The sequence below is a fragment of the Salvelinus alpinus genome, chromosome 6 (assembly GCF_045679555.1).
Source record: "Salvelinus alpinus chromosome 6, SLU_Salpinus.1, whole genome shotgun sequence".
Classification (NCBI taxonomy): domain Eukaryota; kingdom Metazoa; phylum Chordata; class Actinopteri; order Salmoniformes; family Salmonidae; genus Salvelinus; species Salvelinus alpinus.
This window is the reverse complement of record NC_092091.1, coordinates 29,443,297-29,470,844: the sequence shown is the minus strand read 5'-3', so window position 1 is coordinate 29,470,844 and position 27,548 is coordinate 29,443,297. Positions and strand designations below refer to the sequence as shown.

Genomic DNA, 27,548 nt, shown 5'->3' with positions numbered 1-27,548 from the left:
CACAGTTGTTTTTGTTTAGTTGTTATTGTTTGTATGTGAAAACTACTTCTAAAATGTATACTTTCAGTTTTTACAAACTCACTTTGCTTGCACTGCTGGTACATGCGCAGATCAAATGCACCACTGCAGTTGACGTTGGCTGACGTAGCATCGCAAGCCAATCGCAGAACGTGATGACAAACCTGAAGCAAACAATCTGGCCAGGTTGATATAAATGTCTTCATTTGCTAACATCTCACAGCGTGACATGTAATAATGGTAAAAGACAATCTGATGCACAGCGTGGATTGGCCTTAAAGGAAGATGCAGTCAACCGTACACCACACCGGTATAACTGTGGCACAGCATGAACATACACTACAGCCTGGGAAGAGAGGAGAGAGGAATGGAGGGAGTCTTATGGACTTGCACACAGAAGGGGTCTAAGCACAGAGGAGTTAGCCAGAGAGAAGCTGCTGTCTGGTAATTGTGGGGTACTAATGGGATGGGGGTTACAGGGGCAGACGTGAACTTGAATATATGGTGCATTAAAGGTAATGTGTGTGTGTGTTGTCCTTACCCCCAAACAAACCTTCCTTGTGTGAGTTCAAACAGATTTTTTTTTTAAGTTGAAAGTTTCTCCAACTGGCTTTTTTCTCTCTTACTTTCCTTAAAAAAGCAGGGCAGGAGTGCTGGAGGATGTGAAACTTAAGGAGGAGGTTCTTCTGATACTCCCTCTTTTTTTCAGACCAATGACATCAGAGGTGGGCTGGCACGTTCTAAAAAAGACGAAGGGAGAAATGGAGGGGAAAAACAGCCTCCCTCTTCCACACCCTCTTCCTCCCTCCCTTCAGTCTCCATCCAATCCTTTGTGAAAACCTTGAGGCACCAGGCGTCGGAGCTCAGTGGGTTGAAGTAGCCACTAGTTCAGCCAGGCGCCAGACAGAGCTCCAGCTCTAACCCCTAACCCTAGCCTCACTGAGCCCACAGAGAAGAGACTTTGCTGGGCAGCAGGCTGCAGACAGAAGGCCTCTGGACTCTGGCTCTCTAGGAGGGGGACCGGTTGAGATCCCAGGACAGAGGGAGTAGAGTGGGTGAGAGAGCCAGAGATTAACCCCTGTGTGAGATGGGAGATATGCACATGAGCAGAGCTTGAGGAGGGGACTGAACCGGAGCACGAGGCTCTCTGAGCACTGCCTGACTAACGACACACACATACATCTGCAGGACACTCTCTCACAAACAAACACACAAAGGTAAGCAGCTGCATGTCTCAGAGTTTGTCCCCCCCCCCCTTGTGTAGTTATGTGAGCAGCTGGGAGAGCTCTGCAGGAGAGGTTAGGATGTTCTGTGAGGGAGTTATTTTCTTTCTGCAGAAGAGTCAGAAAAGTTTATCAATGCTCCGCTTCTCCAGAGGACTGGGATCTAGATCTGAAAAGCTTTACTGTGAGGCTGGTTGTACATAGTGTACAGTGGGAGTAAGAGGGACGCCTCCAACAAAGAGGCTGCGACAGACAGACTGTATTCGGACATCACTTAAGATTTGAGTTGGACTGCAGGAGAGAAGGGCGCTAGCCACACACAGGTGCTCAGCAACAGGTAGCCTGCTTCACTATAAATGTCCATTCACTGCTGCTGGGCTCTTTACCGGGCTACTGAAACTTTACTACTTTACCTTTCAAACTACCACTAGTTAAATAAACTGCATGTCTTTCACTAGAGTAACTCCCTGTCGAGCTGGACTGTTTCCATAACTCTATTATTCAAGAGGAGAGGGAGGAAAAGAGAGAGAGAGCCATGGTTTTGTTTATTTCTCTAAGCTTTGGTTTCCTAATACCCTCTCTGCCTGTCCTAGGGCCAGTAGTGCCGAATGAGAAATGGTTGTTAAATTAAGCAGGAGAGATTAGGGTTAAATAAATAAGTCACAACCTAATGAGGTAGTGACACTCTACAGTGTGTGGCTAGATGACACCCACATACCCACTTACATTTTGTGGCTTCATCAAGAGTGACTGGGGTTGTTTCTGAGTGAATAGAAAGTCCCACCCATGGCATCTTGAAGAAAAACAACCCTGATAATACAATGTAATTCTACTCTGGCCATATCCTGCTGCAGCCAACGCTACCCTCCATCCAGATATCCACCACGGTCATGCAGCATCTCTAAACCTCACCATGACACTGGGGCTTTGAACGCTAATTGTATCAGTCTGCTAGCACTCATATTGCCACTCACAATTATGTTAAACTGCTTTCACTTATACATGCTCTACTCTGTCAGTGAGATCCATGGAAAACTCTCCCCGCTCACTGAGGATGCACATCTGTTAATGCTGTACGACTGGAGATAGGGAACGCACGTACATACGCATGCGCGCACAGCCACAGACTTCACATAGGCAGTATTAACAACAGCTAAAGCAAACATGAGGGCAGGACTAAATGTTCTGAAAATGTTTCGTGAGGACGAGTGTTTTTCAACAAGCGATAAAACAAAGAGCAAATCACGGCCCTAAATCATCTGACAGACAGAGCAACAGAGAGGGAGGGAGGGAGAGGGACTTTCCCAGTCAAACGTCATCAGAGAAGACCCCGTGCTTCCCAGCAACACACATTGACGGGACTTGACATCCAGGTTTGGAGACGATTTAAAACTTAAGACATTTGAGGAGTAGGTCTATTCATATGGGATTCCTGAGAAACTCAAACACACACTGTGGTGTCAGTCCACAAACACACAGTTAGCAGCTCTCGCTCTGACCACAATACCACAGCTACAACACACACAATCCACTGAGCCTGCCTGTCACACAGGGAGTAATCCACACTTTATTAAGCAAATAAAAACTCTACATTCATTGAAGTCAGCTGTTACCTGCACCAATGGAAAGAACAGAGGGGGGATATAAGAGACGAAGAGGTATTTACAGAGCTCATACATGGATCTGTTGTGTATTATGGATGAATCAGACAGCAATGAGTCAAAACTACTCTGGTAGGAAAGGAAAGAGGAAGCGAGAAGGGAGAGGACAGCGGGAGGCAAGACACAGGCACACACACAACCAAGAGTCAGAGGACACTGTGTGTGTGTCTAATAGGTAACATATGTGCAGAGGTTTTTAGTAGCATGGTGACTGACAGAGCAGTAAAAATAACAACACCAGAGGATTAACGGTTCCGCTCCAACATAAAACACACTGCATTATCCACCCTATAGGTACTGGAGGGTCACACACACACACCTTGTTATCTTGAGAGTGAGTGTGTGTGATGGAGAGGCGTTGTATGAACCCAAGCTAACCCTAGACACAGCAGTCAGCACTCAACGACATATACACAAACACAGAGAAGCCCACAAGGGAGCTTGGGTGTGTATGTGTGTGTGTGTGTGTGTGTGTGTGTGTGTGTGTGTGTGTGTGTGTGTGTGTGTGTGTGTGTGTGTGTGTGTGTGAGAGAGAGAGAGTCCTGCTAGGGCTTATGCCCCACAAAGAGTAATTGATTATGGGGTGGGGGTGAAGGCAGAGTGGGACCACACCCTACTACTCTGCGAACCCCACATTTGACTTCTGACCTGAAACTCGTCTAGGGTTCCAGTCAAAACGCACAGTGGAAGAACCAAAACATGGACTCCAGTGTGGTGTAGGGCTGTGGAAGAAATCTCTGTAAGAAGGCTTTTTGGGTTTGGGAGATCAAACCAAAGGCCCAGACACATGTCCTTGGGGCTCCCTTCCTCTTTCTCTAGTTCCCTCTGTTTTCCTCTTCTTCATCCTACAGACCGGCTCCAGGACCAATTACAGTTTAGACGGACTCTTTCACAAGGACATTTTCTCCCTCTCTACTCCTCATTCTCCCCCCCCCCCCCCTCTATAACCTCACTTACCCCCGTCCTCCACATCTCCTCTTTCATCGCTGTTTCTATCAGTTAGTATGACAGGGTGTGTAGCATGTGGAGGTTGCCAGGGCTGTTGCCTACTCTGATTAATTGCAAACATGTTTCAGGGGTGCGTGTAAGACAGAGCAAACGAGAGAGAGAAAATGAGAGCGAGAGAGCAAACGAGACAAAGAGAGAGCAAACGAAAGAGAGCGAGAGAGAGCGGATCATATTTATGTTTGGGAAGGGCTGTGTTTTTATGAGACCGTGTGTGTGTGAACAGTAGGGTCCTGACAGGACCAAGTGTGTAGTAGAGTTTTTTTTACAGCTGTGCTTCTAAAGCATCCTGTCCTCCTCTTCAGATCCCTATATTTTTTCCTCCTCCTGCTGTTATTTCTAGTGATGTAGAGTATCTGTCGTGTGTTTGGGGGGGGGGGGGGGGGGGTTTGGAAGCAGACAGGGAAAGGCTGAAGGCCAGACGGGATGTTGGAAGCTGGAGCCGCAAAGCTGGGAAATACATTGGCTATAAAAATATAAATCAATATTTTTCAAATATGCCCCTTCTCTTCCTGGTTCTGCCACTCGTCAGACTAGAGACTGACACATAGGCACGACTCGTATCCAAATCTGCAGGCTTCAATCAAAATGAATGGAAAAGAGACACCGTCCAGCCATATACAGTACCATTTAAAAGTTTGGACATATCGGACATAAAGGGTTTTTCTTTATTTGTACTATTTTCTACATTGTAGAATAATAGTGAAGACATTGTTTATTATATTTCAGATTCTTCAAAGTAGCCACCCTTTGCCTTGACATCTTTGCACACTCTTGGCATTCTCTCAACCAGCTTAGTGAGGTAGTCACCTGGAACGCATTTTAATTAACAGGTGTGCCTTGTTAAAAGTTAATTTGTGGAATTTCTTTCCTTCTTAATGAGTTTGAGCAAATCTGTTGTGTCGTGACAAGGTAGGGGTGGTATACAGAAGATAGCACTATTTGGTAAAAGACCAAGTCCATATTATGGCAAGAACAGCTCAAATAAGCAAAGAGAAATGACAGTCGATTACTTTAAGACATTAAGGTCAGTCAACCTGGACAATTTCAGTCACAAAAACCATCAAGAGCTATGATGAAACTGGCTCTTTTGAGGACCGCCACAGGAAAGGAAGACCCAGAGTTACCTCTGCTGCAGAGGATAAGTTCATTAGAGTTAAATGCTTCACAGAGTTCAATTAACAGACACATCTCAACATGAACTGTTCAGAGGAGACTGGTGAATCAGGCCTTCATGGTCAAATTGCTGCAAAGAAACCACTACGAAAGGACACCAAGAAGAAGAGACTTGCTTGGGCGAAGAAACACAAGCAATGGACATTAGACAGGTGGAAATCCTTTGGTCTGATGAGTCCAAATTTGACATTTTTGGTTCCAACCGACATGTCTTTGTGAGACGTAGAGTAGGTGAACAGATGACTGCCGCATGTGTGGTTCCCACTGAAGCATGGAGGTGATGCTTTGCTGGTGACACTGTCCGTGATTTATTTAGACTTCAAGGCACACTTAACCAGCATGGCTCCCACAGCATTCTGCAGCAATACGCCATCCCATCTGGTTTGCACTTAGTGGGACTATCATTTGTTTTTCCAACAGGACAATGACCCAACACATCTCCAGGCTGTGTAAGGGCTCTTTGACCAAGGAGAGTGATGGAGTGCTGCATCAGATGACCTGGCCTCCACAATCACCCGACCTCAACCCAATTGAGATGGTTTGGGAGGAGTTGGACCGCAGAGTGAAGGAAAAGCAGCCAACAAGTGCTCAGCATACACTACCAGTCAAAAGTTTTAGAACACCCCCATTTTCCCAGTTTTTATTGAAATTTAAGCAGCTCAAGTACAGTGAATAACTTTGAAATGTACATTGCTTTTCAGTTTTTGGTTTTTGGTTACCAAAAACTGAAAAGCAATGTACATTTCAGAGTTATAAAAACATGCCTTTTTCAGGGAACAAGTAATGGGTTAACAACTTACAGCTGTTCTGCAGCAATGGAAGTAAATTAAGCCTTGAAAGTTGATGCTAACAATTCATACAGGTGTTCCAACTTTTGTTGATTACTTACAAACCCTCTGTCTGTATAAAAGCAGTGTTGCCAGAGACGCGACCCAGTCGTTCAGTCTTTTTGTTCTGTATCTATGAACGCGACCCAGTCATTCGTTCTAAATGTTCCATTGCCATACCGGCTGGGAACGTTCTTATCCCTTACTTGCTAGCTAGCCAACTAACTTAGAGGTACATCAAACAGTGCAGCCAAAATAACAACAATAGCTCCATTCACATTTGTTTAAGCTGTTTTCTAGTGACATTTATTTTTGATACATACAACAATAAGCTAATGAGGCGCGATTTCGCATGGCATAGAAAATGTGCTCTCTCGTAAGAACACGGTTGTTCAGAGGTAGCAGCACACAGCTAACACAATCACTTAAAACTGAAGCTGGAAAGACTGCAAACTAGCTGCATGCTTAATTTGACCTGTTTTCTATTGATAGTGCTTTGTATAGATATACAAACAAAAATTATGCTAATTCATGATTTCGACAGGCTGAGAAAAGCTGCCTACCTGCCTGTCTCATCCCGACACGTTCATTACGATGGGAGCCCTGGAGATCGAATTTTAATATTGAAACAATGTTGCAAATGTCGTAGAGACAGACAGCAAGGTTTACACAAATCTCCGCTGTTGAAAATGAAATGTTATTCTAAAAGAAAATGTGAGATAATGTCTAGATGCTTTTTATAGTGGAGATAATTAATAAATTGCCTGGCTGGGCTGATGAGACAGTGGATTGCGCAGTCAGACGGAACAGAGTAAATAGGCATTTTAACATTAGATTTAGCCGATGGTAACTTATGGAATAGACACTGGCTAGAATGCAGTTTTAACCAATCAGCAATCAGGATTAGACCCACCCGTTGACTAAATCTTTATATATGGCTCTGGCGCCATGTGATATATTGGCCACTTTAACCTCTAGTTAAGCAATAAGGCCCGAGGTGGTGTGGTATATGGCCAATATACCACGGCTAAGGGCTGTTCTTACGCACGACGTAACGCGGAGTGCCTGAACACAGCCCTTAGCCATGGTATATTGGCCATATACCACAAGCCCCTGATGTGCCTTATTGCTTTTATAAACTGGTTACCAACATAATTAGAGCAGTAAAAATAAATGTTTTGTCCAATGGTATAAGGTCTGATATACCACAGCTGTCAGCCAAATCAGCATTCAGGGCTCGAACCACCCAGTTTATAATCAACTTTAACCCTTGTCTATAAACCCTGTGAGAATAGTGTGGTAAGAGCCAGAAGGCTGATCCTGTTGGTAGCAGCAGTGAAGACTGCAGATCTTTAAACAATCCTTCTCATTCATGATTTTTAGAGTGAGTGGCTAACGCAGCTCCTGTCATTTCCTCTCTGGCTGAGGCTGCTGTGATTTCACTTACCACAGATATACGCACTTTGTGGTGTGGTTGCACCCTAATCCCTTCTCTACTCTACTCACAGCTAGTCTGCGAAATTTCCTTTCGTAGGATAGCCGGAGGCAAAGTCATTATTATCCGTCAGGTGATTGGTTGTGCCTTCTTGGGTGTGACATCACTCTGAGCCCTAACTAAAACAATGGCGTACAATCTCTTCTCTCGGGTCTAAAACCAGTAGTAAACACCAACTTCAATGACAGTTACCTTAAAATTAAAAAGACATAGCTATCTAATATTCACCTAACCCAATGACTTTGTCGCCGAGGAGGGTTTGTTAACTAGTATTTTCTTATAAAAGCTCAGTTAACAATGCTAGCTAGCTAACGTTAGATAAACCGTGTCTAGACTCGGGAGCACATTGACAAGTCACATAGGCTTCAGGAGCCAGCTGGTTAGATATTATTCCACCATGGGCAACAACTGGCTACTAGTTAGTTTTCACTAAAATATGTTCAACTCCTAGTTTGTTTATCCACTGACCACCGCATTTAGGAGGATAGCTAAATCACTGAAATGTGGCCGAATAATCGTGACACATTTGGGTTAACTTACTCATATCAAGCAACAGACAGTTTGTGGAAAGGTAAAAATAACAATAGTGAAACTAAATAGTTTGGTAGCTAGCTAGTGAGGCTTTCATTTATTTCACAAATAATTAAGCTGAACCTGGGTTTCCCAAGGTGAGCAAGCTTAAACAGACGGCTCTGCAGTGCAGTCACACACCCAAGGCGGCTCAACCAATCACTCAACATAACTTATTAATATTAATGACTTTGCCTCCGGCTATCGTAAAAATATTTTGCAGCCGATCTGGCACTGGACCCAAAATGTCCGACCACCACCACCACCAACACAGCCCTGGAACGTGGGAGATCAGATGCCAAGGGGAGAGGAGGTAGAGGTGTTGAATGGGGGGCTCAGAGCTAGGGTTACAAAATTCCGGGAATGTTCAATAAATTCCCTGGTTTTCCAGAAATTCTGGTCAAAGGATTCCAGATTTTCTGGTTATTCCCTTCTGATTCCGGGAATTCTACAACCGGAATGTTTGGGGGGAAAAAGGGAATTTATTTTACGTTCTCAGAATTTCGCAACCCTACTCAGAGCACAGGGTGGGGCCTGTGTCTAGGGTGATTGGTTGCTGGAGCTGGCAGGGTTGGCATGCCTGTGAACAGCTTACTACATCACGGCAGAAATCTCTAAGATCCAAAGCCACAAAACTCCCAGAACCCCAACCCACAGGCCTGTTAAGAGCCACACAGCTAAAACACGACTAGAAGGGCTAATGAGGCAGGAAAGTGATCCTAGAGCTGCCTGCCATGGAACATGTAACAGTGGCAGGCTTCACACAGGAGGTTGAGGAGCGGGTGGTAATTTGTCTAGTATAGATGAGGTAGCTGGGTAGAGGGGGCTATTGAATCCTGCGCTGTAGGTCTATATTGGCCCTGGGCTGAGGCAATCATTTATACAGTAATACCGTAACAGAAAGAAAGGGAGAGATGTAAGATAGTGTCTCTTGTCCCGTGAATGCTCCATTAACAGTCCATGTGTGTGTACGTGAATGGGAGCATATGGCTAAGAGCGAGACCGAGGTTTCAGGCCAAAGTCATAGGTCAGCTGCCTATTAATAACCTTTTGTAAGGTGAGCAGCCAGCTGAAAGTGACAGAGGTCACCCTGTTTCCATCGTGTAAGACTGGGAAGCGGGAGACAGGCCAGTTCAGTTCCAGAACACAAAGGCACAGTTACAACACACACACACAAGTGCATGCGCACGCACACCATCACACTCCTAAGGCTAGTTTTCCTTTAGCTGGGGTCGGATGTTGCGACATCTGTTAGTGGGATACGTGAGCCGTTGGCTGTGGACCAGGAGCCAAAAACACTTATTTTTATTGAATTTAGAGAGGTTGAAGGAAAAAGAAAAGGCTTCTAACAAGTTGAGGGGGAGAAAAGGAAAGGTTATGATTTCTAACTGGCTGTGTTTTGCGCTTTTCTAAGGTCTGTTCATCTCCCCTCACTACTGTCACCACCCATTAACTACTACAGCCTCAGCACTGACCCATAGAGTGAGGGAGGAGCAGACAGGTCGGGGGCAAAGGGAGAGAAAGCCAGAAGAAAGAGGTAGAACAGAGTGTTGCATCAGTACTATAAGTGGTTGTTGAGGCGTAGTCCTGCTTCAGAGGTGTTGGGTCAAACGCAGAAGACATTTCAGATGAATGCATCCAGTTGTACAACTGACTAGGTATCCCCCTTCCCCTTTATGGAGAGAGCCAGGGAGATGAGAAGTGTATGACCCACTTTCTCCAGTTCCAAATCTCCATCTAACAGTCAGCTTTTACCTCTGTTTGCCTGCCTCCCCCCCTCCCCCCTATGAGGCTCTGGGTGTTCTGTTCAGGTCGGAGTTGTTTTGGTTTAGTCGGCTCTGGTTGGTCTGACTGGTCGGTGCTTTCATCTGGCTTTGATGTCTAACTGAAAGAGACACGTCTCTTCTTCATCTTCTCTCTACACTAACCTCTCCAACCTCCACCAGTCTCTGGCTGTGTCCCAAATGGCCACCCTAGAGCCCTATGCGCCCTGGTCAAAATATGTGCACTAAATAGGGAATAGGTTGTCATTTGGGACCTAATCTGAGGATGACTGACTCAGTAGAGAGCTGGTTCCATCTACATTCTGCCCCCTGCTACAAATGTGCTCTTCCTGTAGGCCTTAAGACACAGTGTACTGACAGAGTACAGGCCACTGACAGGTCTGGTCAGAATGCTCTACTGCTGTGGTGTACATAGATAGAAAGATAGAGTCAGAGAGAAATATATAATGTAATGACAGTGGACAGTGAAAGGTATGCCTGCTGTTCAGTGTAGATTGGTTTGTTTGTCTCAAAGGGAGCCTGATAATGAAGCAGTATGGATATGGATGAAGGAGCTGCTAAAGTGACTGCCTTCAGGAGAGCAGTGTGTCTGTGTGTGGAGACAGAGCTCGAAGGAGCTGTTAAAGCCATTAACAGGTCAGTGAGGATAGAGGACCTGGTTACGTTGTCAGGGTTGTCTGCTGTCAAATTAACACACAGCCAGAGAAATGAAGAACAACGGACTACACACCCTTTTCACAGCGTATTGGCTCGGCTAGCACACACACATTCTGGCACACTGGCTCACAGTATCCACACTACTAATCTAACTGACAGAGTTGACTCAAGTCCTGAGGAGCAACAACGGCATTACAGGAGCCCCACAGGGCATCAGTTTAAGGGTGGGGGTTTTAGGTAGTGAAAACTCAGGGTGTAAAGTGGAGCAGCGTTTAGGTAGTGTGTGTGTGTGTGTGTGTGTGTGTGTGTGTGTGTGTGTGTGTGTGTGTGTGTGTGTGTGTGTGTGTGTGTGTGTGAGTGTGAGAGAGAGAGGTGGTGATGAGAAGCAGACATGGCAGGCACCTGTAGAAAGACAAACACAACAGTAGGGGTGAGAGACAGGTTACAGGAATCAGAGCAGGGCCAGGGCAATGGGGCAAAAGGGGGGAGTGGTGGTGGGCGGAGAGCAGGGCTCTAAAGTGCGACCAATGTGGTAGCATATATGAAAGTAAATATTTTGCTGTTCAACCAGGAATTTTATTTGGGAGCACTGTGCTACAATGAAAAAAAGAATTGTTGTAATGATAAGGCTTCGCTGTACCTTTGTTTCCAAGTGCCCTAGAGAACCAAGTGAGTGCAGATTTGTTCGATTTTTGTAATTTCAATGACAGGTATTCGTATCAACATTTTTGCCTTTATAATAAACAAATGTATTTACAGCATTACATATTAGTTTCTAGAGCACAACATGTGCTTCAAAGCTAAACAATTAATTTAGGCTGTATCTCAATCAATTACATGATTTATTCATTTTTGCTCCTAACTAACTGCTACCAATGAAACATTTTCATTTAGAGCACCGGACAACATGACCAGAAAGATTTTAATTCACCGACAATTTGAGAAATTTACCGGACCCATATGCATTACGTGAGTAAAGATGCAACAACTAGGATGGGTTGCTAATATGACTAAGATTGTGTCTTTGGCTCAACAAAAGAAAATGGATATGAAAACCAATAGAACAGGAGCGAAATGCTGGTTTCAATGGAAGCTCTAACATAACGTAGCAGGTGTAGAAAGACACCTGAGCGAAGTTCCCACTTCTGTTTTTCAGGGGAAACGGAAGTTAGAGTGAAAATACTGTATCCCTGAAAACCGGATGTTAGCGCTTTCTGGAGACTGCATAGGCTACGGCAGCTCTGACAGAGAACAGATATCCAGACCTACTCCTGCAGAATGACTGGACAGCAATTTGTTTCCCAGCTCCCTGGGACACCAGCTAGCCCCTCTGCTGCTTGGTTGTAAACTTCCTAGACCATCAGATTACACAATCCCTGTTTGTCTTTGTATTGTTCCAAACTAAACGTTTGGCTCTGGTGCTCAAGCGTCTGTTATTGGGAATTATTCTGCCGCATGACTAATCCACTGCCTTGGAGATCATTGACATTTTCTACTACTCCATTTCCAGCAAGGCAATCACATAATTTCTACACCTCCCCAAGAGGGAAACTCCCCTGGTGTTTGAGTTGTAAACTGGCTACTGTAAAATGTCCATTATTGGTGAGCTTGACTACTACATCTGACAAAGAATGTTTGCTAGTAATTATTAGCTGTAAACATGCTATTTAATTGTTCAACGCTGGCAACATACTCTGCAACCAAAGACAGTAAAGTATGCGCCTCTGGGTATTAGAAAATCTGCGACGCTACCCTCTGTGTGTTAGTAGCTACCGGTGCCCTATACGTCTTGCTTTGTTGTTATGAATCTGCCGCAAAACTATTTTCCTTTTTAGGGATATAATATACAGGACTAGCACACCTGGTATATTGTTGTCAACAATTGCATTTTTTTATTGTTTGGAAAAGTTAACTATTTCTTCACACTAACTCCTGTTTCTTCATCCATTGCAGGGAAGCCTAGAGGAAGTCCAGGAGGCATCCAGCTAGCCAGTAGAAGAACACCATGCAGGGTGTGGTCGGGGTGAGACGGGGGGTGTCGTGGAGCCTGTGTGGCCTGCTCTGCCTCTCTCTCTGGGGGCTGAGCCAGTGCAGAGGTTCCAGACAGGCCAGAGAGACCAGGGACCAGACCAGGGACCAGACCAGGGACCATCCCATGCTCAGGGCCAAACGAGCTCCTGCTGATGATGTCAAGAAGTGCTCCTACACCTTCCTCATTCCCGAGCAGAAGATCACAGGTCAGTGTTTTGTCTTCTGTGAAGACAGTCATTTATTTTTTGGTCCGGTCTTGTTTCGTGACTTTGAATGATTCTAACGTCCATCATCAGGCCCCGTCTGTGCCAGCGCCACGGGCCCAGAGCCGGACAAGGAGCGTGTGACGCGTATTGACATAGCTGACGTGAGAGAGGTGCTGTCCAAGCAGAGACGGGAGATTGAGACCATGCAGCTGGTGGTGGATGTGGACGGCAACATGGTGAACGAGATGAAGCTGCTGAGGAAAGAGAGCAGGAACATGAACTCCAGGGTGACCCAGCTTTACATGCAGCTGCTGCACGAGATCATCAGGAAGAGGGACAACTCTCTGGAGCTGGCCCAGCTGGAGACCCGGGTTCTCAACGTCACCTCAGAGATGCTGAGGTTGGCTTCACGCTACAAGGTTAGAACATCAAGGTGGAACTAGAAAGCAATGAGCTTAACGCTACTTTCATGTATAAATCAAATCAAACGAAGCGTGTTAGAAGCAAATCAACAGTGCCATAATACAGAAGCTTTAAAAAGACCAGCAAACAATAATTTGATATAGTTTGAGGATATTTAGATATTCTATAACTAAATTAAGTGACTTGGGGCCTTTTGTTACCTTCTTTCTGCCACCAGGAGCTGGAGGGGCGTTTCGCATTGATGGCAGGGTTGGTGAACAACCAGTCGGTGCTGATCGCTGCGTTGGAGGAGCAGTGTCTGCGGACCCTGGGGCATAGTGAGCTACCTGTGGTCCCCCCGCTGGTCCAGGTGGTGCCAGAGAGTATCCCCGTCAACAGCCGCTTTACCAACGAGATACAGAGGGACCATACCAACCGAGCCTTCCCACGGGGATCACGCATGGACTCCCCCACTGCCTCCCCATTTGCACTCAATCCGCCGCCACCGCAGGGCACGCTCACCTCAGACGGTATGTACCAAGTAGCGCTGGGAGGGGTGGTTAACGTTAAATGAGAAAAACACAATAATTGGGTCCAATTATCACAGCATGTGGAGTTGGTTGGAAGCAGTGTTGGTACTGTAATTTCTGAATTAGGCAGAAGCTAAACTCACAGTAGGCCGGACAGACATTTCACATCTCTAATTGTCAGAAAAACGCAAAATTAGCAATGCGGTGGCCAATGGTGCATCTAATTCCCTAAATGCCTGGCAAATGAGTAAACGGTCTGGCTAATGGGCCGGCTGTGGTATAGTGGGTTCATACCTGGCAGGAAAGACTGAAGCAGTGAGATCACACATTCCTCTGAGTGCCTCTGGGACAGCTGGACTGACTATAACCTACTGCTTGCATGCGTGTCTGAGCATATGGAGTGGGTTCTGGAGAATTAAACTGATCCCTAAGAGTATGGGTTGAGTTCTGGGCGTAACTATGGCTTTCTGGGAGTATGGCCGAGCTAAGCTCAGTGTTGGCTCAAATGCTGGCCAGATATACAAACTGCGATAAATACAGCTCTACCTGCAGTCCATCACTGAGCAGGTACAGAGGCACGCAAAGTCACAAACACATTCACACAACTGGCTGCCAGGCTACAACCTGGGTATATGATCTTAACTCTGGGTGGATGATGTAGGCATTTTTCAGCATATGGGCCAGCTTAAGTAAGCCTTTTCTGAGAACATGCAGACATACAGTGGGGATAGAGAGCTCTACCTGCAGTTAATCATTGACCAGACACTCACAGTAAACACACACCGCTGAAAACAATCATAAAAACCTGGATGCAGCCCCTGATAAATATAGCTGCATGGAAATTAGAAAATGTATGTGCAAGCAAATAGGCCTTTATATACACACACTATACAGTATATACTCAAATCAAACCCATCTGGTGGGCCAGGCCCAGATTAGTCAGACAGAAGCAGTAAATTAGAGACTGCAGGAAGCTAAGAGATGCTCTCCTTATCTGACTCAACTTGCTCTCCTGACTAGCCCCCACAAAAATCACAACATCTCCCATGTGAGTGAGATCATTTCCAGCATGAAACCAATTTGCAGGGTCATAATGCTTCTTGGAAATCCCTCTTTGAAAGATTGGGCAGGAGCATTTTATTATGACTGGAGATTTGGTTTGAAGACCGCAGAGAGGGCTTAAACAAACAGATGGCTGACAATGAACTCACTGTAACACTCACTCACTAGAACAGCCATACTGAACATGCGGACCACGGTCCAGACCCAGAACGGGGTCAATACGGACCACTGGTCCCGGCTTAAAATAAATATATACAGTGCTTTCAGAAAGAAATCACATCCCTTGACTTTTTGCACATTTTGTGGTGTTACAACCTGAATTTAAATGTAGATTTTGTGTCACTGGCCTACACACAAAACCCCATCATATCAAAGCGGAATTAAGTTTTTAGCCATTTTTACAAATGAATAAAAAATGAAAAACAATGTATTGAGTAAATAAGTATTCAACTCCTTTGTTATGGCAAGCCTAACTAAGTTCAGGAGCAAACATGTGCTTAACAAGTCACATAATAAGTTGCATGACTGTGTGCAAAAATAGTGTTTAACATGATTTTTGAATGACTACCTCATCTCTGTACCCCACACATACAATTATCTGCAAGGTCCCTCAGTCGAGCAATGGATTTCATGAGGCCAATGGTGAATTTAAAAAAGTTTAACGGCTATGATAGGAGAAAACTGAGGATGGATCAACAACATTGTAGATACTCCACAATACTAACCTAAATGACAGAGTGAAAAGGAGGAAGCTTGTACAGAATAAAAAAAATATTCCAAAACATGCATACTGTTTGCAACAAGGCACTAAAGAAATACTGCAAAAAAGCAATTCACTTTTTGTCCTGAATACAAAGTGTTGTATTGGATTTTCCCTAAACATTACTGAGTACCACTCTCCATATGTTCAAGCATAGTGGTGGCTACATCATGTTATGGGTATGCTTGTAATCGTTAAGGACTTAGGAGTTTAACAGGATAAAAAATAATTGGATTGGAGCTAAGCATAGTCAAAATCCTAGAGGAAAACCTGGTTCAGTCTTTCCACCAGACTCTGGGAGATGAATTCATCTTTCAGCAGGACAATAACCTAAAACAAGGCCAAATATACACTGGAGTTGCTTACCAAGAAGAAGGTGAATGTTCCTGAGAGTCAAAGTTACAGTTTTGATTTAAATCTACTTGAAAATCTATGGCAAGACATGGAAATGATTTTCTAGAGAAAAAAAACATGTTCTTACTTTGTCATATTATTATCATGGGAAAAATCTAAAGAAAATCAGCCAAGACCTCAGAAAAATAAATAATTGTAGACCTCCACAAGTCTGGTTCATCCTTGGGAGCAATTTCCAAACGCCTGAAGGTACCACGTTCATCTGTACAAACAATAGTACGCAAGTATAAACACCATGGGACCACGCAGCCATCATACTGCTCAGGAAGGAGACGCGTTCTGTCTCCTAGAGAAGAACATACTTTGGTGCAAAAAGTTCAAATCAATCCCAGAACAACAGCAAAGGACCTTGTGAAGATGCTGGAGGAAACAGGAACAAAAAGTATCTATATCCACAGTAAAACAAGTCCTTTATCGACATAACCTGAAAGGCCGCTCAGCAAGGAAGAAGCCACTGCTCCAAAACCGCCATAAAAAAGCCAGAATACGGTTTGCAACTGCACATGGTGCAAAGATCGTACTTTTTGGAGAAATGTCCTCTGGTCTGATGAAACAAAAATAGAACTGTTTGGCCATAATGACCATCGTTATGTTTGGAGGATAAAGGGGGCGGCTTGCAAGCCGAAGAACACCATCACAACCGTGAAGCACGGGGGTGGCAGCATCATGTTGTGGGGGTGCTTTGCTGCAGGAGGGACTGGTGCACTTCACAAAATAGATGGCATCATGAGGTAGGAAAAAGATGTGGATATATTGAAGCAACATCTCAAGACATCAGTCAGGAAGTTAAAGCTTGGTCGCAAATGGGTCTTCCAAATGGACAATGACCCCAAGCATACTTCCAAAGTTGTGGCAAAATGGCTTAAGGACAACAAAGTCAAAGTATTGGAGTGGCCATCACAAAACCCTGACCTAGCTATAGAAAATGTGTGGGCAGAACTGAAAAAGCGTGTGCGAGCAAGGAGGCCTACAAACCTGACTCAGTTACACCAGCTCTGTCAGGAGGAATGGGCCAAAATTCACCCAACTTATTGTGGGAAGCTTGTGGAAGGCTACCCGAAAAGTTTGAGCCAAGTTAAACAATTTAAAGGCAATGCTACCAAATACTAATTGAGTGTATGTAAACGTCTGACCCACTGGGATTGAGATGAAAGAAATAAAAGCTGAAATAAAACATTCTCTCACAAAGCACCTGGCCCACACGGACTACGGGGTAAAGCACTGCAGATCTAGTTTTCACACGACTGTTTCAACTCCTGCTGAGCACTTGTTCAGTGCCAAACTCCTGGAAGGTGTCGACCATTGTACCAGTGACTAAGAAGTCAGGCGCCAAATCACCAAATGACTTTCGACCTGTGGCCTTCAAGCCCCTTCTGGCCAAATGCATGGAAAGCAATAAGCAATAAGCACCTTAACCTTAACCTGTGCATAGCAGATAGATCAACTGGACCCATTATAGTTTGCCTATAAGGCACATAGGGGGACTGAGGATGCTACTCTGACCTTCGTGAACATGGTTGTTTTAGTTCAGCTTTCAACACAAATAGACACACTGCTGAAACGATAACTGGACCTGAGGCCTCGCAGGTTGGATCAATAAATTTTTTCTCCCCAATTTCGTGGTATCCAATTGGTAGTCACAGTCTTGTCTCATCGCTGCAACTCCCGTACGGACTCGGGAGAGGCAAAGGTCGAGAGCCGTGCATCCTCCGAAACACAACCCAACCAAGCCGCACTGCTTCTTGACACAATGCCCACTTAACCCGGAAGCCAGCCGCACCAATGTGTAAGAGGGAACACCGTACACCTGGCGACCGTGTCAGCGTGCACTGCGCACGGCCCGCCACAGGGGTCGATAGTGCACGATGGGCCTAACCCGGATGACGCTGGGCCGCCCCATGGTAACCCGGAATTGTGCGCCGCCCCATGGGTCTCCCGGTCGCAGCCGTCTGCGACCGAGCCTGGACTCGAACCCAGAATCTCTAGAGGCACAGCTAGCACGACGATGCAGTGCCTTAGACCACTGCGCCACTCGGGAGGCCCGGATCAATGACCAACTGACCGCCCACAGAGGGTCCTCATGAATGGGGCACTCGCTGATGAACTGACCCTGAACACAGGGTGTGTCCTTTCACCGTTGTTGTTCTCTATCTACACTAATGAGACAAAGATCCAAGGAAACAATGTGAGCCTTTTCAAGTACGCAGATGACATGGCTCTGGTAGGACTCTTTTTTAAAGATGCTACGTCAGACGGGGACAGCTATTTTAAATAGACCAACAACCTTCAAAAATGGTGCCGGTCAAGTGCCCTCCAAATCAATGTGGAAAAGACCAAGAGGCTGATCATCAATGGCAGCAACTTGCCAATGTCCCAACCACTCTCTCTGAACAACCAATCAGTGGAGGTGGTTAAGCATTTCCAATCCCTAGGGACACAAATTGATAACAAGCTGAGTTTTACAGAGAATGCAGACTGCATATTTTTAAAAGCAAGCCACCGCTTGTTTTTAAAATCAGGAAATGTAAGTGGTTTGGGGTAAGCCAGGATGTTCTGGAGAGGGTGTACAGCAGCTTGGTGGAAAGCATCCTCACGTTCAATGACAGTGGTATCGTAATCTCCTATTTGAGCAGTCTGTTCCACAAGGAAACCAAAAAGAAGGCACTGGCTGTCATTGGCGACCCCTCCCACCCGCTACAGCCTCAGTTCGAGAGGCTTCAATCTGGCCAGTGCTTCAGAATGCCCATGGCCTAAGAAGAACGTGTTCAAACAATTAATTCCTTGTGCTGTTGGACAACTAAATGCAATGTAAATTGTATCGGTATACAGTGCAAGTATTCAGACTTTTCCACATTTTGAATTTAGAAAATTGATTAAATGTTTTTTCCCCCTCATCAATCTACACACAATACCACATGATGAAAGAGCACAAACAGGTTATTAGAATTTTTTGCAAGTGTATAAAAAATAAAATATCACATTTACATAAGTATTCAAAGGTTTTTGAAGCACCTTTGGCAGCGGTTACAGCCGCAAGTCTTCTTGGGTATGACGCTACAAGCTTGGCACACCTGTATTTATGGAGTTTCTCACATTCTTCTGCAGATCCTCTCAAGCTCTGTCAGATTGGATGGGGTCGCTGCACAGCTCTTTTTTCAGGTCTCTGCAGAGATGTTTGATCGGGTTCAATTTCGGGCTCTGGCTGGGCCACTTGAAGACATTCAGAGACTTGTCCCAAAGCCACTCCTGCGTTGTCTTGGCTGGGTCGTTGTTCTTTTGGACTGTGAACCAATGCCCCAGTCTGAGGTCCTGAGCTCTCTGGAGAAGTCTTTCATCAAAGATGTCTCTGTACTTTGCTCTGTTCATCTTTCCCTCAAATCGTGACTAGTCTCCCAGTCCCTGTCGCTGAAAAACATCCCCACAGTGTGATGCTGCCACCACCAGAAAATAATAATAATTTAACCTTTATTTAACTAGGCAAACCTAGTTAAGGTTTGCTTTGTCATTATGGGGTATTGTGTGTAGATTGATGAGGGAAAACATTATTTAATCCATTTTAGAATAAGGCTGTAACGTAACAAAATGTGGAAAAAGTGAAGGGGTCTGAATACTTTCCGAATGCAGCACACTCACACACTTTAGGAACTCAGTCAGGCTTTAAACTTTCTGCAGTTGAGAGTTGTAATAGTAGAACGTGCAAGGTGCAATTTCGAAAGTTGGTAGTGTACGGGCAATTTTCCTCTTGTTATGTCATTCACTGACAGACATTATAGAGCTAATTTTAACCTGTCAGAAATGTCCAGTTGATCAACTGCTGGTCATGTTAGCTAAATAGCTGGTTAGACTAAGTTACCTATCTAAGTCTTGTAGTGATCATGGCCAGATTACGTGCCCAGGGGACTCACCCCCAGGGGCCCCCCATTGACTTTGTTGAGTCACCCCGGCATCATATGAGCACACAAAATGTTGCAGGAAATTAGCTTCAAACTGCAATAATTTCTCTCTGCCCCATGGCAATGTGTAGAATTGCAGGAAAGAAGCTTTAAAAAAATTGCCAAATGTTCTCCCCGCCAACAACAGGGGTGTAAACAGTTTGATCAGCTTGAGGTCACATGGGTTGCAAGGTGGGGGTTTGTTACTATGCTGATAAATGACAATATCCATCCGGGCCTTTGCCATCTAGGAAAATTGTGTGACCGGACCTTCTCAAATAGTAGTTGAGTACCCCTGCACTAGAAGAATGAGCAAGGGCTTTCATATATGGCCTGGGGTAGGAAGGAGGTGAAACTGACAAGACAGACGGAGCATATGATTACTGAGGACAAAATAATCTCTGGTCTGTTTTTGGGTAAAGTGGATTGGAGAGGAAAGCCTGAGACTGTAATCTTCAGATCAAACTGCCACTACCTTCCTCTATCGGTCCCTCTCGGGCTGCTGTGGGCCAGCTGGGGTCTGCATTATTTAAACCCTTCAGCTGTGTGCACTGTAGGGCCATAACTCTGTCTGTACTGTACCAGGTCAATAGGTTCAATACAATAAACACAGAGGGACATCTAGGGGTCACTGTTTGACAGACATCTTAACCTTGTCTCTGTTAATCTGTTACAGTTTTCCTACCATTAGCCATCACAGGAAACAACCTCACTGTAATAATAGCCAACAATGGTCTACAACCTTTTAGTAGTCAAATGTTATAACAGCAAAAGCTAGCAAGCACTTAAACCATGATAGAAGTGGTCATTGTTCACAGCAGACTTCTCCCTGACGTGAAGTCAGACATCTCTGTCAAATAGTGCCGTCTGCCATCTGTCTGTCTGCGTGTGTGATCTGAGTTGAACTAAGTGTCTATATATACACTCATCCAGTATAGTGAGTGTTGTAACTACTGGCCCTGTGCCCAGCTTAAAGAGCCTCCAGAGAAGTCTAAGTGGTGTGCTGTGTTGAGTGTGTGATGTCAGTGTGTGATGTCAGTGTCAGACCAGTGAGCCTCCAGCTCCTTCAGGCAGAGCAGCCGTTTCCTGCAGTAACAGTGGGACTATTGCAAGTTGAAAGGACTGAAGAGGAAAGAGGGAAGGCGCTACATTTAGAAAGAGTCTATTGAGAGAAAGGCCGGTTGGTAGGGAATGAGGGAGCGGGACGGAGGGAAGTAGAAGGGGAGAGGAGATGGAGGGGTTGTGATGACTAGGGCCCCACTTTCAGAGGAAGAGAGGGACAGCGTGTGTTGAAGATTTCTGATTGTGCATACAGCTGCCTCTCCACAGTGGTGCTGTGCTCTATAGCTGTATGTTACAGCAGCACAAACGAACATCTCCACTTGGATACGTGCGGGGGTCGTCCACAGCGCACAACTTCTGACCACGACTAGAGTTTAGGCATCAGTTATAGGAGCTAACGCAAGAGCTACAAATTCGTGTACTACATGATACTCGAATGCACCCTACACCCATCATGAGGTTGCTACAACCTATATTTTTGGACCAGTGACGACCTCTCCGCTAACCTTTTCCATTTGCTTGGAAAAACCGCTACACAGCCTACATTGCTGTCAGCATATTAGCTAACGTCATAGTCAACATGGCTACTAGAACTAACATGTTAGTAAACCCACAATCAAATCCATGTGTACAAATCGATGTGGACACTATATTGTGTACAATCACACAATACAGTGTACAACAAGCAGTTTAGCAGTTACACCGGTGGGCCCTGGCGGCAATAAATTCATACAACTGAAAGCTTACCTTGAGTTGGAAGAGTTGCAGTGTTGGCTATCCAACAGGTTGGTGAGTAGGCTAAAAAATCTGCATTAGGTAGCTAAGTAAGTGAAAGGTAAAGTAAGAAGAGAAATAAACAAAATAAAACAGCTGCTTCTTTAATTTAAGAAATTAATTTGTTCAAAACTGATCAACTATTATCTCTCTCTCGCTTTGAGTCAACTATTCACCACATTTGATGCACTGCAGTGCTACCTAGCTGTAGCTTATGCTTTCAGTACGAGATTCATTCTCTGATACTTTGATTGGATGGACAACATGTAAGTCTATGGAAGGGGGTGAGAACCATGAGCCTCTTAGGTTTTGTATTGAAGTCAATGTACCCAGAGGAGGACGGAAGCTAGCCATGGTGCTACCCTACAGAATTCTGTTGATGCTACTGTAGACCTTCATAGCAAAACAGTGTGTTTTAATCAGTTATTTGGTGACGTAAATATATTTAATATTGTTTCATCTAAAAAGGTAGACTTTTTAAAATGTTTCTCCATTTTAATTTTTTATGAAATTCATTGAGTAAATTTTACATTTACATTGTAGTCATATAGCAGACACTTATACAGAGCGACTTACAATAAGTGAGTACATACATTTTTCGTACTGGTCCTCTGTGTGAATCGAACCCACAACCCTGGCGTTGCTAGCGCCATGCTCTATCAACTGAGCCACACGGGCCCTCCCCGGATGGCCCACTGAAAGAGAGACAGTATCACAGACATCTAAATCATACACATCATATCGGAGCTCCTCCACTCTGAAACGTAACCCAAATAAATCTACTCATCTCCTTTCGTTCTGGACAGTTTGGTCCCAAAAGCAACAAGAGAGAGAAAGCGATTAATTGTTCCTGCTCTGTGATGAAAAGCAACACGATCATCTATCATGAATCTCTGAGGATGAGTCTAGCCAGGCTCAATCCTCTTCTGTTGATGGCTTAGTTCTCAAAATACACATGGCCGGTTCACCTCAATACACAGACCAACACCACACTGTGGATGGGCCAATCCCTGCTCCAACTACTAGGGTCACATGAGATATTCCCCTGTTTTTTACTTGGAGAGAGAGGGGGAGAGAGAATGAAAGAGTCCAAGAGAGCTATAGACAGAAAGAAAGAAAGCCTCTCAAGACAGAAGTGGTCTAGATGAAGACGTATGGTTACTGGAATAATATATCCCGGTTCTGTGAGGTTTTAGGTATGTGTGAGGCACTACAGTGGCTCTGTCCTCCAGCGGCTCTGTCCTACACACACACAGCTGAGAAAACTATCTTCTGTGTGCCTCGGGCCCCAGAGGACCCCCTCACAAAGCCTGTCTTCATGGCTGCTCAATACATATCATTCACACAGGAGCAGGAAATAAGCAGGGTTTAGATACAGCTGGGGATCTAGGTACTGAGCTAATGCTGGCTGGCTACATAAGGCTATATGGTGGTCTGGGCAGGAAAGGGGCTCACGGACTGCTACAGCATCGTAACTACTCCTACCCATCCCCCCAAACTAGGAGGTCTTGGCAAGCGATGCCTTTCTTTCTCTGTCTCGGTCTCTCTGTCTGCCCAGTGGGGGTACATAATGTATTTAGCGTGTGTGTGATGAAAGAAGACATCTTGTTCACCTGAGGCAAGATATAGTATGGAGATTAGTGAAGAGGATGTTACATAATAGAAGCAGTACTAACAGAGGAGACACTGGCTTTGGGCTCTGGTCAAAACAAGTGCATTATATAGGGAATAGGGTGCCATAATGGACGCAGGCACTGACCCATTTCTCCCTCCCCCTCTTCCAGGTCCGTTTAAGGATTGCTACCAGGTGCGCCAGGCGGGCCACAGCACCAGTGGGATGTACCTGCTTAAGTCTGAGGGCAGTGACCGGCTGATCCAGGCCTGGTGTGAACACGGCCTAGACAACGGAGGCTGGACTGTGCTACAGAGGAGGAAGGATGGATCGGTCAACTTCTTCAGGAACTGGGAGAATTACAAGGTACTATAGCGCAGACGATAACGCACACTGACACACCGAACATAAACATCTGGATAAGTATGTATATTGTTAAGCACTGAGCCATTGGGGCTAAGTCCAGCCCTCTCCCTCTGACCTCCAACCAGAAGCCACCCAGCTGTGACCCCAGTAGGGACATTTAGGGAAGGGCTGATGTTCCCCTTATCTCCCCTCCTACGTAACATAACCAAGCCCACTCCCCACCACATTCTGGGGCTGCTAACACACCCCATCACTCTGGAGAAAGCCCTGTGTGTACACACACACACACACACACACCCATTATACCCCCATGGGCAGGTGAGGAAATCAGACTCCTTCCCTCCTCTCTCTCTTCCTCCATCCCTCCCGCTTTCCTCTCGTCATCATCACTGAGATCTCATCTGGACCCAAAACACCCAGCAGTGTGTGTGTGTGTGTGTGTGTGTGTGTGAGACAGTGTGTGTAGCCCCCATAGACTTTCTCCCCTGCCACAGCCAGTAATTCACCTTGACTGGAAAGGCAGAACTTTGACACATTATCGTCTCCAACAGGGAACTGATTCAATTCGGTTCCATTGATTCTGAAGGTCTGGTTTCCTTTAACACAATGATGCAGCGTGTAATCATATTACTGAAGTCTACCCTCTGTGATTTACCCTCTCTTTGTCCTCTGACCGGGACTATTTAGACTGTCTACAGACACAGGTGTGGTTCCTTTTGCTGCTGACTAGAAACGGTGTGGTTTGTTAGGCTAGTTAGTGGGTGAAAGCATTATTCCAAAAGCTTTAGCTGGGACACTATACAACCACCACACAACTCACTGTCCTGTAACCATTCATTAGAAACCCTTGGAGACTGGAAATCATCTATATTATAACCTGCTGTGTGTGTGTGTGTCCCTACAGAAAGGCTTTGGGAACATTGACAGTGAGTACTGGCTGGGTCTGGAGAACATCTATAACCTAGGGAAGCAGGGGGACTACAGGCTGCTGGTAGAGCTGGAGGACTGGGTGGGAAAGAAGGTGTATGCCGAGTACAGCAGCTTCCACCTGGAGCCTGAGAGTGAGGGGTACCGCCTGAGACTGGGCACCTACCAGGGAAATGCTGGAGACTCCCTCAGCAGCCACAATGGGAAAATGTTCACCACGCTGGACAGGGACAAGGACGCTTTCTCAGGTAAACACAAGACAGTGTGCCAAAATAGGGATGCACGCTAGAATACAAGTACAATGCTGTACTTGTACGCAAACACACTACTATGCTACAATACTAGTCTCCCAATCATACCGTTTCACAAGCTTCTTTGTACTGTGGTCCATTTCTCTAACATCCCTGCTCAAGTGACACCTAGCACTAGAATATGCTGTACCACTAAGCCCCCTCCTCTCCCCTCTCTAGGTAACTGTGCTCACTTCCATAAGGGTGGCTGGTGGTACAACGCCTGTGGCCAGACCAACCTGAACGGAGTATGGTACAGCGGAGGGGTTTACCGCAGTAAGTTCCAGGATGGAATCTTCTGGGCCGAGTACGGAGGAGGGTTCTACTCTCTCAAGTCTGTCCGCATGATGATCCGACCTATCGATTGAGCCTGGAGTAGGCTCCATCCCCCTACCTACACTATGACCTTTAACCCATCATGACCCCTACCCTACCCCTCCCCCTCCTGACCCCTCTCAGCTTCTCTACCAAGCTACCCTTCATCTCCACACTCCATTCCATCCTTCCATTCTCAAGTGGAGAAGAGAATTCGATTTCAACAGTCAATGCCCAAAATGGAAACCCTGGTTATTTTTTACCCTCTCTGGATAGAAGACACAGCTTTCTGCTATGTTTCAGCTGTGCTCCTATTGAGTCCTCTCGAACATGGCCAGATAATGCTGTGACAGATAGCAGTGGACAGCCAGAGTATGGACTCTAACACAGAGCTAGCTGCCACTGTCTTCTACAACAGTCTATATATACACAGTATGCTACCACCATGTCACAGTTCAATACGCTATGAAGGTGATTACTTTAGGAATTTGAGATGACTTACAGCCTAAATGCCACTGGAAAAAAATATTGTTAATTTTGTTGTTCTGTTTTGCTTGTATCCAGCGGGTTTGTTGCTAAGTGAGTGCCTTTTTTCACAGCGTAATAAGGATTTAATTACAAGTTCCTTATGATGTCATCAGTTAAAATCAAAATGAGAATGTACCACAGTCAAAAGGGGTTGAGAGGCACGCACCTCCCCCCAGGCATACAGGACTTGGTATGGTCTTCATGTACATATTACTCTGTTGTTTTGTTTGGGCTTGTTGTTTTGGGGTTCCCACAAGCACTGAGAGGAAATGGACTCTAACAATGTGCTTTGTGAAGTGGGAATGGCCCAACTCGCTTTGGCATGTAAATATATTGGCCTTTATTTGTGAGAGTTAATTTAAGACGTATGATTCTGCTCAAGCCAAATGTTTACTCCATGGTCTCCCTGCCATCTCTCACTTCTGTTATTTATCAACATATTTATAATGAGTATAGTTATAGTCACGCCCTGCTCTATTTAGCCCCAGTATGGCCATTCTGTTTATTCCTGTTAAGAGTCACACACACACACACACACACACTAGAGAACAACCGATAATCAGCTGAGCCGATATATTGGGCCGATATTGGCTGTTTCTAGTCTAATCGGCTATTGGCCCTTTTCTATCGGCTTTGCCGATAGTCCCTCTACATAGCAAAGCTGCTGCTATGCCAGCCACCACACAACGCCTCAGCCACGAGCACTGCACAATGCCAAGGAATGTCTAGCTGGGGAAATCAGCAGCAGTAAGCAGCAAGCTAGCTCATTCTCCAACAGAAAGGTGTAGTATTGAGAAATTGATGAATTGACACAGTGACCAAAATCAAACTCACGTGGCAAATATTAGTTTAGTTAATTCACTAATAATTAGGCTTGTGTCGACGTGCCCGGACATGCATGCAATAAGCAAGCAAGCTAAGTAGATAGCTATGTGACCTGTTAGCAAAGATCATAACTAACCCTTTCATCTGTGGTGTTAGCTAGCTAGCTATATTAGCTAGTATGCTAGCTAGATAAAAATGTAGCTAAGATAACAAATAGGAGCTAACAGCCAATGTAACTAGCTAGTTGTCATTTAGCTGGTTATCATTTTGAACATGCACCATTTTCAGCAACGAACCATCTGACTTGTAATTGTGTTATGTAGTTAGATTGGTAAAAACTATGTCAAATGTATTGTTTGATTTTTTAATTAATGCATACACGGTATCGGCCCTAAACAATCCATATATTGGTCATTCTCCAACACACACACAAACACCGAGACGAACGTCAAGTTGACGAAGGTGAATAGCTGCCCTGCTCTGACATCAGTTTCCATGCAGCTCTATACTAAATAAAACCATTTTTAAATACCCTTTGCTCTCACGACTTCTAATTCACACAATCTCACTCTCTCCGTTTCGCACCCAACCACCCAATGGCCAACAAACATTTTCCAGGACAGTTAGTCAACCTAGTAAGTCCGCTTTGTCACAGCTGGCGTAAACCTTATACGTTTGATTATACCGCTGTATGAAGGAGCTATCAGGAACAGAGAGGTAGTAAATATGGAGGATGATAAGTCTTACGAAACCTCTCATTATGCAGGAGTTCATAATGAAAGAATGCAGCTTTGGAGAGTAGAGGAGGAGAAGAGGGGGAGAGAGGAGGAACGGGGAGGAGGAACAATGAGAACCACATTTCTGTAGTTGAGAGAGAGAGACAAAGACAGAGAGAGAGAGAGAGAGAGAGAGAGAGAGAGAGAGAGAGCGAGAGAGAGAGAGAGAGAGCCTGGAGTCAGAACAACAAAAAGGTGAAAGTGGAGAAAGAGAGGACAGGGAAAAATGATACTGAAGTAGAGGGGAGACGAGAGAGATAAAAGGAGAGTGATCAACAGAGAAATGGATTGAAGACACAAAGGAAAGGACACAAAAAAGA

At 45.1% G+C, this 27,548-nt stretch overlaps 2 protein-coding genes across 14 annotated transcripts in view; one reads left to right on the top strand and one right to left on the bottom strand.

Moving 5' to 3' along the window:
• Positions 1-27,548, bottom strand: part of LOC139578505 (ras-specific guanine nucleotide-releasing factor RalGPS2-like) — a 151,684-nt gene that overhangs the window by 35,465 nt on the left and 88,671 nt on the right. The gene's annotated exons all lie outside the window — the stretch shown is intronic.
• LOC139578506 (angiopoietin-related protein 1-like) lies at positions 811-26,985 on the top strand. The gene is made up of 7 exons (XM_071406203.1): positions 811-1,235; positions 12,370-12,653; positions 12,744-13,072; positions 13,294-13,585; positions 23,374-23,567; positions 24,472-24,742; positions 24,965-26,985. Exons 2-7 carry the CDS (start codon positions 12,422-12,424, stop codon positions 25,150-25,152), a joined length of 1,506 nt encoding a protein of 501 aa, XP_071262304.1. The 5' UTR covers positions 811-1,235; positions 12,370-12,421; the 3' UTR covers positions 25,153-26,985.

Coding starts and splice junctions, on each gene's coding strand:
- LOC139578506 (XM_071406203.1), top strand. CDS start 12,422: ATGCAGGGTGTGGTCGGGGTGAGACGGGGGGTGTCGTGGAGCCTGTGT. Junction 12,654..12,743: donor TCCCGAGCAGAAGATCACAG/GTCAGTGTTTTG, acceptor GTCCATCATCAG/GCCCCGTCTGTGCCAGCGCC. Junction 24,743..24,964: donor GGACAAGGACGCTTTCTCAG/GTAAACACAAGA, acceptor TCCCCTCTCTAG/GTAACTGTGCTCACTTCCAT.